The sequence below is a fragment of the Chanos chanos genome, chromosome 10, assembly GCF_902362185.1.
Source record: "Chanos chanos chromosome 10, fChaCha1.1, whole genome shotgun sequence".
NCBI classification, from domain to species: domain Eukaryota; kingdom Metazoa; phylum Chordata; class Actinopteri; order Gonorynchiformes; family Chanidae; genus Chanos; species Chanos chanos.
In genome coordinates this window covers 16,305,338-16,323,340 of record NC_044504.1, presented here as the reverse complement: position 1 = coordinate 16,323,340, position 18,003 = coordinate 16,305,338, and the positions used below count along the sequence as shown (strand labels likewise).

At 39.6% G+C, this 18,003-nt stretch overlaps 1 protein-coding gene across 1 annotated transcript in view; it reads right to left on the bottom strand.

Annotated features, from left to right (window-relative positions):
• The window catches only part of LOC115823359 (transcription factor COE3-like), a 38,815-nt gene extending 27,517 nt beyond the window's left edge, over window positions 1-11,298 (bottom strand). Inside the window, exons 1-6 of the mRNA XM_030787408.1 lie at window positions 11,168-11,298; window positions 10,747-10,903; window positions 10,331-10,394; window positions 9,820-9,875; window positions 8,211-8,284; window positions 6,467-6,535 (exon numbers count right to left, since the gene is read on the bottom strand). Coding sequence (XP_030643268.1) covers window positions 6,467-6,535; window positions 8,211-8,284; window positions 9,820-9,875; window positions 10,331-10,394; window positions 10,747-10,903; window positions 11,168-11,298 — 551 coding nt within the window. The remainder of the gene's footprint in view (window positions 1-6,466; window positions 6,536-8,210; window positions 8,285-9,819; window positions 9,876-10,330; window positions 10,395-10,746; window positions 10,904-11,167) is intronic.
• Between the last annotated feature and the right edge of the window lie 6,705 nt (window positions 11,299-18,003).

Here is an 18,003-nt window from a genome sequence, read left to right as displayed (position 1 = left end):
TTTGTAATTGTGCACTATAATTTGTGAATGTGCACAGGACCTTGTGAAGATCTAATAACATTGCATGGAGTTTGAATTTAAAACAAAGTGCCCAGTGAGGTGATGGAGAATTAAACCATCAGCAGTGTGTGTGTGTGTGTGTGCGTGCGCTCGCGTGTGTGTGTGTGTGTGTGTGTATAATGTAAACAGTCACATAAGAACCTTCAAATATCCATGTCTGTGAATTACTTCTTACTACAATAATTTCACAAATCACACTGGAAAACCGCACGAACAGTTCAAACAAAGCAGAGTGTTGGAGGGTGGCTTGTATTTGTTGAACTGGAGTTACCTGACTAATCGCTACCATTCCATTTCTGAAGCAGTTCTTTTGCACTCTACTCCCTTTGGGTCCAGTGCTGACCTTTTGAACAATAATTCATAACACTGGTGGGTGTTAACACTTGCTTTATCTAGACATTGAGGTTTAGATCTTATATAGATAACATAGATCATTCTGCTCATTCTAATATATATTACACAATCTTTCCTAAGAAAATCCTAGCATTAAATCACAAGTGAAATCTTTCTTTGAACAATCAGTTTTATCAGTGAAATGAATATACTTCTCTTATATGTATGCCAAACCACAAAACACCTTTTGTTGGCTTTTCTGTAAAAAGTGTACTAGCTCTGCCTTTCGTCAATATCATTATTAGTGCAGGCAGATCAATACCCTTCACACAGATCAATATCCTTCACAGAATTAATGAGGGAGAGCAGCTTCACTCCTGCCCTGCTCCCATTCCTGCCACCTCGCTGTAGGCTGCATTACAACATGTATGTGTGGCAATGCCACTGCCTGAAATGTGCCCAACTAAAACAATATGCCAGTGGCTGGCACTGAAATACTTTGCAATTACCTATTATTATTATTATTATTATTATTATTATTATTATTATTATTATTATTATGCTACTTTACATAGTATGAATGTTTGAGAGTACGTGAGTGTGTGTGTTAATTTCGACAAGAAGCACATACGCATGATTCTTCAGCTCAAGATGAAACTAACAGAGTGGAGAAACGAAACACAGCCGTGGAAATGAAGCATCTGAGTGATATAAAATAAAGGTAAACGAGATGAGTGTGCATCCTGGGAACCAAAAGATCTGCACATTTTAAATATCTCCCTGCTCAAATGTACCTGATTCAGTGCATAAGCTATTTATCTAATGCTTGGTTCGTCAAATCTGTTGTGCTAGAGAAGAGATTTAAAATGTACAAACATGCTCTGGTTCCTCAGAGGCAGTCAGAAGTATCATCAGTAAAACTATAAAACCCATAAGAGGATAAATAAACCATAAGGTTATGTGACTAAAAAAAACCCCTCTTCTCTGTAATGGAGGTGCAGTTAATCATTGCTCTCTAATGACCAAACAACCCAGAACTGACTTATACAACCAGTCACACACTCTCTGTGTGTTTCACTGCAACACTCAGGACACACACAACATCTGAATAAGTAGATGTGAAAATATAACTCTGGCTGGTTACTTTTCTCTGCTTCTGCTTAACTACCTCCCCTGGGTCCTATTCTCTCTCTCTCTCTCTCTCTCTCTCTCTCTCTCTCTTTCTTTCTTTCTTTCTTTGTCTTTCTGTCTTCATTTCTCTCTCAATAAGAGGGTTAAGACTGGCTTTGCTCTGTCCTATCATAAAGTTTAAAGAATCATTTTTATTCTGTACAGTCTTCCTCAGTCTAGATTAGAGTTTGTGATACTTATGTAAGCTGCAGTCTTTGCTGCTAATGACAGAGATTGAATTGGAAAAGAGAGAGAGAGACAGAGAGAGAGAGAGAGAGAGAGAGAGAGCACCGGGTCACGTGAGGTCATGCTGCATTTCTCAGGTGCTGACGGGGTCATGACCCCATGACGGTGGTAGTATTCTTTCAGTCTAATCTCATTGTGCATCTCTGACTCTGATACCAGAGAGCTATTAGCAAAACTCTACCACCACTGAAGCTGTCATTTATACACATAACTGGTCTCTCTCTCTCTCTCTCTCTCTCTCTCTCTCTCTCTCTAACACACACACACGCACAGGCACGCATGGACACATGCTTATATGGAAACAGAGATACAACGCTCTGCCTGGGTGTTAATGATTTTTCATATGAGGACTGGCTGTGTAATCATGCCAAGTTCAGTGTGGACAGAAGGTAATAGACAAAACACACTGCTCCATAATCCTGTCACATCCATTTGGCTCAAATGTCTCACAGAACAAGGCAAATATCTGAAAAATGTGCCCTCCTATAGGCTTGACCAGGCTTTTACTATTGTCTGCACCGAGCTTAATGTCTTTCACATGTGCACAGGCCTGTCCTACACTCAAGTTCAGAAGATGAGACAAACTCTCACGGACTCTAAATCGTGTGTGGATGTGTGTGTGCGTGCGTGCCTGCGTGCGTGCGTGCTTGTGTGTGTAAGAGAAAAAGAGTGAAAGAGAGGGAACATGTGTGAGAGAGAATATGTGGGAAAGGGAAAAAAAAGAGATTGAGAGATGTGAAATGAGAGAGAGAATGTGTGATTGTGTGTGAAAAAGAGAATGTGTGAGAGAATCCATCCCATGATGATAATGTCAGAGGAAACAAATAAGTGACTTTCAAATGGCCGGAAGTGGCATCATCGGAAAGACATGTCGAGATGATACTTCAGTGAAACTGACCTAGTTAGCATGATGGGATTTCCAGAGAAATGGACTTCCAGTCTATGAAATGACCTCAGTGTATTCTGCCAAAGCACAACTCTCATGTGTACCATTCTCAAATGACAATCTGCGTAATCAAACAGATGTGTCTATGTATTTTTAATCCATCTGTCATTTTTTTTTCGTGCCCTCCTTTGTCTCGTCCTCTCTGCTTCTCTCTCATGCTCATCTCTCATTGGCTAATAACTCAAGACACACACTGTTCTTTTCAGCTGGGAAGATATTGAGCCTCACGCTGTACAAGCAAAGCACTGTGTTTTTTATAGTAAATCAATGCATTCGATCGGCAAGGCTGGGTGCTGAACGCAGATCAATAGCTTGCCATGCTACGTGGCAGATCTGATTTCATCCAGAGAGGAGGAGTGACAGACGGTTTCCGCCATCCTGCATGTGTCCAGCCATGAGAAGCATCTGCATTAGGAACCAAGAACCATTCTCCAGAACTGTTCATGCTACCGCTGGATCAGGATCTAGAACCTCTCTGTTGCTCATTCATTACTTGTGGGGCTTTGGCTAGGGGTTGCTTCGGTTTCTCCAACAGAGACTGGAGGGGGTGGGATCTTAACAACAGACCAATAAGGTTAAAACAAGAAATCTCGTGAGCTGTAGTCTGCCAACAGCAAGAATGAATAGGAGGGAAATACTCTGCGGGCTGTATTACAAGGGGTCCCCCAAAAAAATCATCTCTAAACACTGGACAAGAGACATTATGCTCCTCACCCACAATCAAGACCCTTTTTTTTAAAGCAGGCAACCCCACCTTGACTCTGTTGAGATGATTTATGGAGAGAGAGACAGTGTTCCAGAGGATCAGAATGTGACACAATAAAAGAAATACAGCAGCTGGAAATATCTACATATTCTGTCAATGACATGGGGTTCCCAAGCCTCTACTTTTAGAGGCTAAACCCTGGATCTGTTCCAAGCTCTCATCTGAGAACAGCCAATCAGTGAGAGGTAATGGGGCTAAGATTTCAGGATGGGGCAGAGGTGGGCTTCAGCCTGTTTTTCGAAGTCTATAATGACTTATGGGGTTGAATCCAAGCTAAAAAATCCTGTGTGTGTGTGTGCGATAAAGCATTTGTGTATGTGTATTTGTGTGTGTATGGTTGGGGGTGTGGTGTGTTCAGAGCATACTCTCTTCAGGAAAAGCAGTAAAGGAGACCAAAGAGGCAGTGGACACAGACTGAACTGATTAAAGAGAGTCATAACTCTTAACCCAAAACAAATCCTGTAGGCTTGAACCAGTACTTAACTATAAAACCCTCACAAAGCCTCATAAAGCCTCATAAACCAGCACAAGACTTTTGCCTGAACACACTCGGTCTGACACAGTCCCTAAATGCACACTCTTCACTCATCAACATCACTGAACTCTAACAGCAACCACGCAAGGACAAGGGACTAAGAAGGAATGGGGGAAACTAGTTAAAAAGCAACATTTTTTATTACTCTCTCTCTCTCTCTCTCTCTCTCTCTCTCTCTCTCTCTCTCTCTCTCTCTCTGTTCATTGTGTTGGTTAGGCAAGTCAAGATTATCTTAAAGGGCCAATTTGAAGATTTTGCTAGAACACAGAACAAACTAATGAAAAACAACAAAAGCTAGACATCAGACAGAGCAATCCAGAGGCAGGTGCCATGCAGAGTCTTAAACAGAGCTAAACAAATGAAGCCTTTCTGTCTCACTCACAGCCAGCTGGCACACTGTGGGGAGGTCAACCTCATGAATTATTCAACAGCATAGAGCAGACCGCCAGGGTCAGGGACCTTTGGCTTCATAGGGGAGAAAGTGAGCTGGCTGCTGACATGGAGCCTAAGCCAGCTGAAATTTGGAGGTTTGTTCACAGATGCATAAGCAGTTTGGAACCAGAGCATGTACAGCAATTAACTATCCCATAAAAAATGTCTGCAGCAACTTGAAAGAACTGATGTCCACTAAGAAACTCTCATTTTGAAATGAGTTATGGCCCTGCAGAGTATGGATAATCTTAAAGACATCACTGCTGTACAGCTGCAGTCAACACACTCCTCACACACCTTTATACATGTATGGCAACCAGACACAGGCACGCACATATGTAAGAATTTTAGCATGGCATAAAGTTTCTGCTGGTCTCTCACACAAAAACATACACGCACGCACACATGCCCAGATATACACACAAACTCACTCTCTCTCTCACATACACACACACACACACACACACACACACATCAACAATTTGAACACTGTCTCAGCAGCATTGCAGCTTTGCAGCTGGTTGAATACACCATTGATGCACTTTTTCCAACAGTATTTGACATCCTGAAAAAACAGACTGTATAGAGTTGTAATCAGCCTGCCAGGGACTGCTCTCTGCCTGCATCACATAAAGCACTTCATTAGACACAAGTGTCAAGTGCAGTTGTCATAACAATGCAGATATAATTACTCAAGCTTTTGTATCTTTTTTTTGTGCACACAATACAACCAATTTCACAGCTTAACTGAAACAATAAAGGACTTCTGTCAAGAGTGGCAAACATACATATTGTCTTTTAAAGTCACTGAAACAAAAAGGTTTCCCACGATATTGAATTTCCACCTGCTGCACACACACACACACACATACACACACACACACACACATACACACACACACACACACACACACACACACACACACACACACATACACATACACATGCACACACACTGAGAACAAAGACTAAATAAAACAGACTTGTTTTCTCTCTCCAAGAGTGAATATGAATTATGGAAAAATCATATGAAATCCTTTCTGAAATATTCAACACTCCTGCTGAGCAGAATCTCAGGAACAGCTGTTCTAGCTAAGCAACTTTTTCCTCTTGCCTTCTGAAAATTCCCTAAAAGACAAACTAAACCAACAAACAGTGGGAAAACAAGAGTGCACTTGAGGAGATGGGTCCATCACACTTGACAAAAGGTGTCAGGTTATTGGGAGTCCATCAATGCCAGACTGAATATCACCTAGCCACAGCAGTGTGTAATGTGGATATTTGGATCATGCTATGTTGTATGAAATAAAGAATTAATAAATTTAATTCCATAAACTTCACTGAGCAATGTTCAGTTCAAACGTAAATGAACATGCAAACATATTTCACACAATTTAATTTATAGTCTTTCTTCACAATAATTCTGGTTGTATCGTTTTGTGCACAACATTTCTAGAAATGAACTTACATGCTTATTGCCAGAAATACGACATAAGACATTTAGCACATACTGTACTGTTAGACAGCATTATTTACACACCTATGACCTCACAAAGGAAAAGTAGTTGGGAACCCCATGTCAAAAGTAATCCATATCTTTGAAATCAGTAAGGAGCTATAATCTTTTTATCTGTGACACTTTTTATCTCTGATTGCTGATGACTAACAATCCCATCTATACAACATCAAAGAATAAGATCACCTATAATGTGGATGGCATGAGAAGCATGTGTGTCAAAGCAACCTGTGGATAAATAATGATAATAGCAAAAGCTTAGTCTAAACAATTACAAATGATAACCTGCAGGCACAATGAGCAGTGTCTCTGATCGCTACCTCTCTTATACAAAAGAGAACATGAAAGAATCACACAGCTTCACTTGACAAAATCACTGTTCATACAGAATAAACAGTATGTAATTTCACACAGATACACACAAACACACAAACACACACACACACACACAGGTAACCTTACCTGTCGATAATGACGGGGTCTGAGGGAGTCTCGTTTCTATTTCCACAGCTTTTCTTATCACAACAGCGACTGGAGTACACAGGAAAGAGTGGGTGTCAGTCAGAGACTCTCAGGGAAAAAAACACACTCTAGACTGACAGCATGCAGTGTCCTTGTGAATTCAGATTTTTGTGCTTTCCTTTACATCTCATGATATTTTGTCTGCTTTAAAACTAAATGTAAAACAAGTAAATATAAGCTTTTTTTTATAAGTCTGCAGGTCCTGAGTTCTGCTAAACAACATGGTTTACAAATACCAGTAGCTGTGAAAGTTGGGAGGGAGGGAGAAAAAAAGGGAGACAGAGAGAGGGAGGGGTATCAGGAGTCAAGGGAATAACTTCTCACAGCATTCGCTTTTGTTTGCCTGTAATTGCCAAGCTGTTGTTTCAAGAGAAGGGGCAGGAAGCCGCCTGTCTCTACGCCAGTACTGTAGGACGTCCAGTAATTGCGCCCTGCAAACCATGCGTCCCTGCGTCACACGTTGCCAACGTCCTTTCACTACCTGAGCCACCGTAACGCGCTCCTTTAATTAAAACGGAAATCATATCGAAATGTAACACCGCTTCGGCTTCAGCTAATGATCTTAATAACGGTTTCGCGTCTAAATGAGATAAATGAACACCATATGGCGAATAAAGCAACACAATGCCTCTTTAAAGCTGTCAATAAAAAAAGTGATTTTAAAAGTCGACTGAATTCCACCAACTAGCACAGTGCACATCTGTCCGCTTTCCTTCGTAATTACAGAGCACGCTGAAGTGCATAATCAAAACATCGCACTTTACGGGCAGCAGTTTAAATTTATACTCCAGTATGAGCCTCATGTCTGCAGCTGTATATCTGTACTGCGGACTAGAACTTCTTTTGGAGGTTCAGAATGAAGAAAATACAATGTCAGATATTGTCTGAATTATCGCTCCTGTTGAATAAAGTCCTGTATAAATTAGACAAAAATGCATGATCTTCTGTGAGATAAACGATTGAATCATTTCAAGTGTCTGAAGTGCAAAATCTTATGGACATGAAATAGAGCGCACATGGAAAATATTCGATAAAATTGTCCAAATTAAACAGACACAGGCAAGAAACGTTTTTCACTTACTACGACAGAGTGACACGCTGGACCTTTAAGTGTCTTTGAATGTATTTGTTTATTTGTCTGTTTGTTTGCTTCATTTTTTTAGTTGCTTGGTTAGTAGGTTGGATTGAATAACACAGTTGTACACATACACAAGATTTTACATAATGCTCACTGTCATACTGTGTTAATTTGTGTTTAAGAAAGCAATATAAAGAAAGCGATACGTCCGACCAGTCACTCGCATGAGAGTCTGTGTGAAAACTATCCCTTATCTATGTAAGTTCGCCGATGTCAACAGAACACACGACGGGGACACTTAAGAGGACTCACGAAGAGCGCGTCCCATTAGTTATGTGACAAAAATATAGCAGCAAACGTACAGGTACAAATTTCATACCACGTGCGTATAGGGGGCATCTTCTAAACTGAATAGATCCCGTGCGACAGAGAACTATGGCGAAATAAAAGTTCCGAGGATAAAAGAGGTGTGTTTAAGCGTCAACAATAGCTTTCTGGGCATTTTATCTAGAATGTAAATGATTAAAAAAAATGCAAAAAATGAAAAAGAAAAAAAAATCAAAATCTGAAAAAATGTTAAATGGAGCTGTGCGAACTAACTCTTACCTGCACATAATTTCATGTGTAAGCAGGACTCTGCACATTTCAGGATTTTTGTCTTGACCCTCATAAACAATAGCCTTGGGAAAAGAAAGGGAATGTACAATGAACCGAAAAAGAAAAGTACATCAGATAAACAAACAACAAATGTCTGAACAAACTTTTAATACACTTACGTATTAGATAGCTTTGGTGAACACACCGGCTAACAATATATTTCCAGAAGATCTACAATATTTCATCAGTTCCATAAACTTTTTTTTCTCATATTTGTAATAATCATATAATCACTAACATTGATTCCCGTTTTATTATTATTGTTTTATGGTTATTATTGTTGTTATTATTGTTGTTATTATTATTAGTATTATTATTATTAACAATAATAATAATAATAATAATAATGGTGACGGTGGTGGTAGTGGTGGTGTTGCTGCTGCTACTGCTGTAGTTGAAGGTGCTGTTGTACTTGGTTTTGGTGTTCTTGTTTTATTTATTATTTTAAAAAGTATTCATTTAGAGTCTGAGGGGCCAGCTAACTGCCATCAGTGCGATCAATCTGAGGAAATTTGGTGAAAATATAAAAAGGTAACGTGAAGATTATTTCCTTCTCTCTCTCTCTCTCTCTCTCTCTCTCTCTCTCCGTCCATCCGTCTGGTTGGACGCTCCAGTAATTTTTGAACACTATCTCTGACAGATGGTGCGGGTGTAGCAGTCAATTCTGCTCACTGTCTCTCTCTCTCTCTCTCTCTCTCTCTATCTATCTCGCTCACTCGCTCTCTCTCTTTCTCTCGCTCAGCCTCCTTGTCTCTGCCCATCTCCTTCTCTCACTCTTTTCCCCTTTTCATCCCTTTCTTTTTTCTTTCCTCTGCCCATCTGCACGTAATGACACGCACTCCACAGTGTAATCCAAGCCATGCCTGAGCGGCATGTTCAAAACAAAGCCGAACCCAACATATTTCATTCACACCTTTACAGTCTCGCATTTTAGATCTATATCAAAAGCAGACGTGTAAACTAAGTTTAACTTACAAAGATGTGCTCATTTGTTGCGAACAGAAATAACGGAGTGCATCTTTGTTGACCTCCTTGTGTCTTAACTCGCGCTCGTGAGCGTTACTAAGAAGCCAGTAACTATACCGCTTAGTTTCAGAAATTTGGGCTTGTTTACATTTATTTGGTATTTACATTAATTGCATCATCTTATTCTTTCGCTGAATCTAATATTCAAATTAAAAACGTATTAAAATCGTATGACCTGCTGTAGTTAATGCGTTAATGAAATGCAGTATTTCCCCACACAAAAGCCTAACAAGAAATTGAGCTGGTACTTTTAAAAATCGCAAGCATATGTAATTGTCAGCCAAGTAGTTAAATATCTTAATTCTCTGTTGAGTCATTTTTGCTGCACATTAAGATTACTTTGCATTTTATTCGTATCTTATATCTTAATTTATTCAGCTACATCATTAAAAATTAGCTGAAGTGAGTTTGAACTCTGCCGTGTTGAAATGTGGCAAAACTAAAAGGACAACTGCATTCTTATTGTAAGACCTAGTAGTTGCCGTGTAACTGTAATTTCTGCTCTCAAATTAAAAGTATCAAAAGACATTACCTGTTTTGTCATTGAATCTATTAACCGGATGTAAAGATCTTGTTCTGTTCTGACACCTGCAAAATAGATTGAGAGTGTGACAGCGTGAGACACTCCTTTGGGAGTATTTAATATAATGTATATTAAATTACACATATAAAATAATTACTGCGAATCGTAAAGGCAAATAAATGAAAAATATTCTCCATGAAATATATACTCCAATAAATGAAAAAAAAAAAACAATTTCAACTAGGTTGAATTATGCATGAACATTAGTCCATGTGAGAAACGTTATACTTTATGCACACAGCGGTATGTTTTTCATATGGACTGATGGTCATATGCTTATCTGAAAATATTCATTTTTTTGTGAAATATATTTTATTCAGCTTGTAAAACTGATAATAAAATACGATTTCAATGATATGCATAATTGATAATGCTCTATTGTTAGTATATACGATATTAACCAGGCCATTTTCATATCAGTTTCCCAAAAATAACTGTGAAATCGAAGTGGTTTACTTACCATTGCTGTACAATAACTGGAGTTTGTAATGGATTCCATTGTTCGTTTTTTCGCTGTTTGGCTCCTGTAAACAATTACATGTTTTCAGGGGAAAGAGTAATAAAAATATCTATCTATCTATCTATCTATCTATCTATCTATCTATCTATCTATCTATCTATCTATCCACTAAGTTTGCTGTCGGTAGGCTACATGCAATTTCTTGTCAGTAATCTATTAAAATGATAATAACAATTGTGTACCGGATATCATCAGAAACAGCAGTGTCTACATTTACAGATTGAGGGGTTTTTCTTTGGGTGGGGGGGTTGTTTGTTGGTTTGTTTGTTTTTACATTCAAAATCGTGCACAGACACAAAAAATAAATGATAAACTAAATAAAAATAAAACGATTTTTCGGCAGAGGAGGCGCTTACTTTCTCCTTCTCGACAAAGTCCACAAAAGCTGTGCGTTCGATTTCCACAGGCTGGCCCTGTCTGTCGTACAGTGCCAGCACAAAGTGGAAGAAGTTCGACTTGCGGAGGTTGGAGGGTGGCTGTTTTTCATAGTGCGCTCGGGCTAGCCCTACACCGCTGTGGAGGAGATTGAAAGAGAGAGGTTCGGTTAGGGCAGGCTGGACAGTGCATGAGACAAAGTGTAGGAGTTGTGCAGGGGAGTGGAGATGCGGAAACACGTTGGAGAGTCTAGATGTTTGTTGATTTGTCGCTGTAACTGTAATGTGATGTGATGAAAGGACAGAGCGTTGGGAGATGGTAATTGATATGGAGTATTGGGAGGATTGCGGGTCGATGAGAGAAACACTTCAAAAAAAAATTCCAACAGCTTGATATGCGTACCTCTGGGCGGCTGTATGCGCGTCCACTAACCCTGCAGTATGCATCCAGGAACGGACCTGATTCAGACCACCGAGTGGTTCCTCTTTCATGGTTGTACCACCTCGTGGTATAGTTTCCTGAATCCCAAACATGAAAGCAGTTTATGTGCAAAAAGCACGTCCTGATAAAAGTAGATGAAAAGACGCCCAAGTCGTATCCTCTCCGTAACAAGCGGCAGAAAGTCCGTAAGCCTCGTTTCCTTAACTCCGTTTGTTCGATGGGGAAAAAATCAGCTACAACAGTTTGTGCAACATACTGTCCCTGTTACTTTCTTTTGCCTTGATACTATATGACAATGTCTCGCTGTTGGTGTTTTGATAATGGTCTTGAAGTGGTAACACCCAAAACACGTTAAGAGCCTGTTTTGATCATCTGCTCCAGGAAAACTGCTCCTTTTCCAACTCTTCAGACGTGGGCAGAAGTGGGGTGCGCTCGTGATATTAACCTACACACGAGAAGCTGCGCGACGGTCTTCAGTGCTGAATGGGCTGTACAGGGTCTGTGCGCAACTGAGCCCTCTCTCCCCGAGGACTGCCAGCTTTCCCGGGAGCCAATACTCTAAACCCGCGGGAGAGCGGCTGTCACGGTGTGACGTTCCTGTGGGCGTGGTCTGAACCGTATATGGGAGTGTGATGGTTCCTGTCAGGCAACGGGCAACAAGATTCAAGTACAGAAACTAATAGGCTAAGCGCACACACCGAGAACATGCGCGCTACTCCCCTCAAACCATGAGGTGAGTGGATTCTTTATTTATATGACATATCACCGAGTTCACCATTTATGCAGCGAGCAAAGGTAAAAGAACAAGTACATGCAAGTTGTCGCACGGAACGCAATCACCAGCAGCATATAGGCTACTGAACATGTTGGCTTTACGGACACAAGTTTAATTTTTTTTTTTTGGGGGGGGGGGGGGGGGGGTCATTTAAATGTTTTAGCGATTTTCACCAAGGTTGCGAATGGCAAGTTATCCAAGAATCTTTTGATGGGGCAAGTCAATTGTTAAGTAATCAATGTTTTCATCAATCACTCTGATGTTGGACATTTTCCGGGGACCACGTGCCTAAAGACACCACGTGAAAGATGGGGTGAAAGGGGGGAACGAAATAAGATATGTTGTCTGTCCCAAGTAATCCATCTATTCGTTTCGCTGCAGTGGTAGGTTAATGAGTGTTTCAACAGCTGAGTGAATTCGCGAGGCAGCCACTCTCTTTCTCCAGACTACGTTAGCATTTGCACTAATCGCTGATTTAAAATTTTAAAAGATCTAACATTTTTGTAAAGTAAACATTTACGTTTCATTTTTTCTGAGATTTTCAAAACAAAAGTTACTAGGCAGTAGCCTATTTTTGTGGTAAAGTGGTAAAAATAGACAATTCTCCTTTCCTTCATTCCTTATCTCAAACCTTGATTACGAGCCGTACGGTGATTTCAATCTGATTATCAAATTAGCGACTTTGAGACAAATCCTCTTAAAACTGCTCGCGTTGACTGGCGTTGGACAAAGGTTCTCTTACCCGGTGCGAGGGTAACGAGGCTGTCCTGAAAGGCCGATCTAAACAGTATTTGACAACACATGCAGCTGGCCCGCTAGTTTAGCTCATATTAGAGGGAAATGAATGCAAATCTCTTCAACAGCCATCTGGATGCGCACGCGGGAATCAGCTGCCGCTCACAACGGGCGCGCAGACCACGAATCCATTTCGGCTCATTTTCTGGCATCAGCTGGTGTCAGACTTTACGTGTGGACAATACGCACGCAGTCATAACGGCTACGCCGTCACTGGCTTAATAGGCCTTGCATAAACTCAGACCTTTTGCACGAAGGAGTGATTCTTTTTTTTTTTTCATTTTACCTCACATTAAAATTAAGGAATATTCACCCGTTTCACTTCTTCAGTGGAAACAAAAAGCACTGAAAATGGACGCTGTGACAATGACAAACAATAATCTAATAAAAACCATTAAAACTCTAGAAAAGAAAGGAAAAGAAAAGGGAATGCAGCTCTCTGATCATAGCCGGAATTTTGCTTTAAATTTGCTTTTTTTTTTTTTTTTTTAAATTTGGTTAAACTGCAACAGCAACAAGAGACGATGATGGTGATATGCAGATGGTGACTATTATAGTTGTTGTTGTTATTGTTGTTATTGTTGTTGTTGCTGCAGTTCCTTTAGTCGTCTTTCCGTTATTGTTGATATGTTCTTCAAAGGAATATGTTTAAATGAACACAACATGTTTCTTTGTTTGCCCAACAATACTAACAATAGCATTTAATTTTATTGATTTCTCTCTTTTGCAATAAATGTCTGTCGGAGGGCGGGGGTTGTAAGAGTTAAGACCTCATGGAGGCACGAGTCTGCTCCTCTCTCTTCTCCTCTGTGCGAGTTTGCGGGTGAGAGTTGCCTGATCCCGGACATTTGCATTTAAATGGTGACATCCACTGACTCGCGTGCCTCACTATGGTGGGCTTCCAGATGTCACGGCAAAGTCAATCAGCTGCGCACTGGCCAGCTGTCCGGAGTCATACCACAACACTGACGCACACAAAAACACGTGCGCGCGCACACGCACACGCACACGCAAATACATATGAATGCCTAATACCTGTAATTATCTATCACCTGCATTTTTACAAATTTCTTTTGTTTCAGCACAGCTATGTGCAAAGTGTCGCGAGTAAAAAGGTATATTACAAGTACCACACATGATTTCAGACCTGCGACTTCAATTTCATATGTATTTGGCTTTTTTCTCTCAAAAAAGTGACCCACTGGGAAGACCTATCTCATTTCGATATTTCCTTAAAATCCGACTTTCTGTTATTTGGTTAACATTTTAAATGATGTAATTTTATAGCGTTTTTATTCAGTGAATAATCAAATGTATTGATCAAGAAACAGTAATTATGAACTATGCACGCGTAGTAAATGTTCGTTTTATCATGATATTTCGCGTAAATAGCTCTCAACGTGTTGCGACGTATTGCAATTTGGAGAAGTCTGAACCATGTTGCAAATTATGAATGTTTTTTCTTCCATGTTTCAGAACATTTTCAGTCGAGTATACATTATTGTCAGTTCTAATATATTTCATGTTGTATTCTGCTTAGTAAAAATTTATCGTCTAAAAGAAAAGTTAAGCATATTCAGTAGCGTCTGAATTTACATTTTATTTATTTAATTGTTGCAAAATTTCACCCCGACCCCCGCGTGTTTGCGGGCATTTATTGGATGTCGGGATGCTGTTGACATAAATGACAAATGTTCACACATACATATGCAAACATAAACAAGCAAATAAACAAAAACAACTGAAATAAAATCAGCGACAAGTGCTGAATTTTTTATTATTATTTCAGAGATATAGGCTACGTATAGGCCTAATTTCACACCAAACGTCTCACTAAAGTCAATGCAGAAATGAAAAACTTGTGTGTAAGATTTAATATTTGATCTAACATTTTGTCAGAATGCAATAATCTTGTATTTAATGATTAATATTAACATTTCAGCCGTTCAAAGCTTTGAAAAAACCTTTCGGGTAAGTTTTAAAATAAGACATCTCACCGAAGATAATCAGACAGCGCCACTGTCAGGCCTAAAAAAAAATCTGTTTTCCATCATACAGTGACTTTTATTAATCAAGGAATAGCACGTTCTTTCGTAGGCCTATGTTGCCTATTTAAAGACCAAAACCACAAAAAATCTTAAACCGTCAGACGATGAGTTTTACACATTTTTCACTAGCCTATATTCATATTTCTGTATAAGTTAGGGAAAAATGCTAAATTGTTATACTTCATCACCATCATCATCATCATCATCACCATTATCATAATCGTTATCATTCTCCCCATTCGTGTCTTTATCTGTTCGTGTTGTTTCCTTCGTCCGTGACGGTTCGTAGCTCGCTAAATGCCGTGATCTTTTGTAGTTTTTATAAAGGAAAACTACACTCATTACAAGAACCTCAGGCTCTGAGCTCTTCTCTTCCTCGTTGCCCGATTCAGGAGACACTGGTCCCATGTCAGTCACAGACACAGATGTCCGACGGATTTGAAGTTGATCTTTTTGCTCTTGAGTGGGAACATGGATTTTAATTTTTTGTATTAGCAAGAAGCAAAAGCCAAAGTACCACTAAGTGTAGCGACAAGGTTGGCAAACGTCGTGATGAGGTTGGTTTACGGAGCGTAGACTGCGCTGGTCTTTTGAGCTTTTTGTAAACTAACTGTCATGCCGCAAAATTGTTTGACAGTGTTTGGCAGTCTCGTAAAATTGAGCCAGAAAAGCTGTATATTTCCCAACTGTAAATCATTGAAAATCGTGGACCTGTTATTATACGAGCAGACTGAAGTGGACGAGATGGACGTCGTAAACCCCAGAGCTTCAAGAACATGTTAGAAAAGACGCACACCGATCACAGCAACATGGGACAATTTCTCCTTCCAAACAATGTATCATTTCTGCAGTGAATACTGCTAGAGATATGGATACATCCATTTTGTTAGGACTAATGAAACAGATTGACTGCCGAATTAAAATCAAACGTCTAAATTTAAATCCGTCCTTAGTTGAATAGACAATATTTCAAAATACATCTTAGCATAAAACGTGCCTTTGAAAGATATTTTGAAATGAGTAATAGTAATTTAGAGGTTTCAAATTTATAATATCAATGTTGATGACAGATAACACATAACTTATATTTCATGTTATTCTTCACCTTATGCTTCACAGACACAGAGTGTTTCACTGGACCAAGCGATAAAAGAATGGAGGAGGGAGAGAGACATAATAAATAAATGAAAGCACTCTCTCTCTCTCTCTCTCTCTCTCTCCCTCTCTTTCTCTCTCTCTGTTCTTTCTTTCTTTCTGTGTCTCTCTCTCTTGTACTGCTTTACTTCTGGAAAGTGACACAAAATGTGTAAAGCTGAGCTTTTGTTCCATAGTGTTTTGTTTAATGAATAGCTACCACACAGAAGTGCACATTCACGCACCCACACACCCACACACTCACATGAGTAGTTCTTTTAAACTACACATATACACACTGATCATGTTTAAAGCAACGCTTTGGTGCTCTCATGGCCTAGTTTCCATGAGCTGAGAGCAGACTTGCTGTTTCGTGTCCACACCCCAGTGCAGTCAGGACATGAGGAAAAATCGCTAAACACACTTGTTCGTCCATGGTCACAGAGGAGAGTAAGACACATTTTACTACTCTTTTGTGCTCTATGTGAAAAATACAAAGAAAAGTACAAACCTACTGGTAGTATGTGCAGGAAAAAAATAGTTAAAGAGGGAATGGGAGATGGAGAGAAAGAAACATGAATTGAAGTGAGGAAATGTATTCAGTCAGAACAACGCATGCAATTTGCATGGTTGAGTCCTGTGTAAACATTATGCAAAATATCTTGTTAAAGACCATTTGCAATATTCTCATCAAAATTGTGTCCAAAACAAATGCCCATACATCACAAATAAAGAATTGCAGATACACAAATCTTGTGTGTGTGTGTGTGTGTGTGTGTGTGTGTCTGAGTGTGTGTGTGTCTGAGTGTGTGTGTGTGTGTGTGTGTGTGTGCATGTGCATTTGCGTTTGCGTTTGTGTGTGCATGTGTGTGTCACTATGGGGATGTCATATGTTATTTAGAGTGTTTTGGAGATTCTGTGAAATCCTTTCACTAAACTCCTAATCTGTAAGACAGCCATAGTGCTGGGCTGAGAGAGACAGCCCTCACATTTCACTCTGTCAGTAAATCCAAATGAATTCTGCTGCCATGTTATGGATTGGCTGTTTCTGGCTTACACAAAACACAAGACATTGTTTGTCTAAATAACAGAGTCCTGATGTGTAAAACAGGCACAATTCTAGTGATGAACAAGTGAGAATCTAACCATGAAACAATCAAAGCATATGAAACAACATTCTTTAAAGTGGTTCATTTATTACCACATGGAAAAAAGAATCACATACCCAAGTCTGTCACCTCAGAAAAAAATCACATTGAGCTATTTGCAGGCCTTCATACTAATATCACTAATTAACTCATACACCTTTTAAAATGTCAAATCATCAAGTTTCCAACATGTCTGATGAATTTTGAATATATGAGAACTATTGCTTCATTAAAATGTCACACACACAGGTTCTCCCAGAGGGCAAAGTTGTCACACTATACTATGTGAGATCTTACCTATGCAAAAATATAATTCGTATTGAGAAGTATATGCTAATTGCAACTATAGCGGCATAGAGTGAAGAGCTAAAGGTAGAAAGAATTCTCTAAAACTTAAAAAGACCAAGTTTGCCCTCTAAGCAACAGGGAACTGTTTAAAGTGACCCTCAGGGCTAGTCAGCTGGAAAAAGAGATTAGGTCTAACCATGGACTGTTAGTGAGTATGCTTCACTGAAAAAAAACCCTCTCAGTTCAGGACCAAGCTTAATCTGTGTCTAAAAAAAAACAGTCCCTAAAGTTCCCTGGCACTTAGTTCTAATTGAATGTCAGATATTGGTGATTCTAATATGCTGAGGTCTCATCAGTTCTGCACATTGTTTCTAAATATCAATAATGTTCCATAGGGAACATGAAAATATATAAGGGATAAAGCAGGACCATCCTAAACAGCATAAACTGCTACCGCGAGCAGTCTTTTGTTGGAGATCTGCAGAGATTTCGCTGGCAGAAAGAAACAGAACAAAGGTGGAGAAAGGCACCACGAGTCTTCAGTTCCCATCAGCAACAATGACATGCGTCTCGGCTTGCAGCACATGATTGTAACCGTAGCTGGAGTTC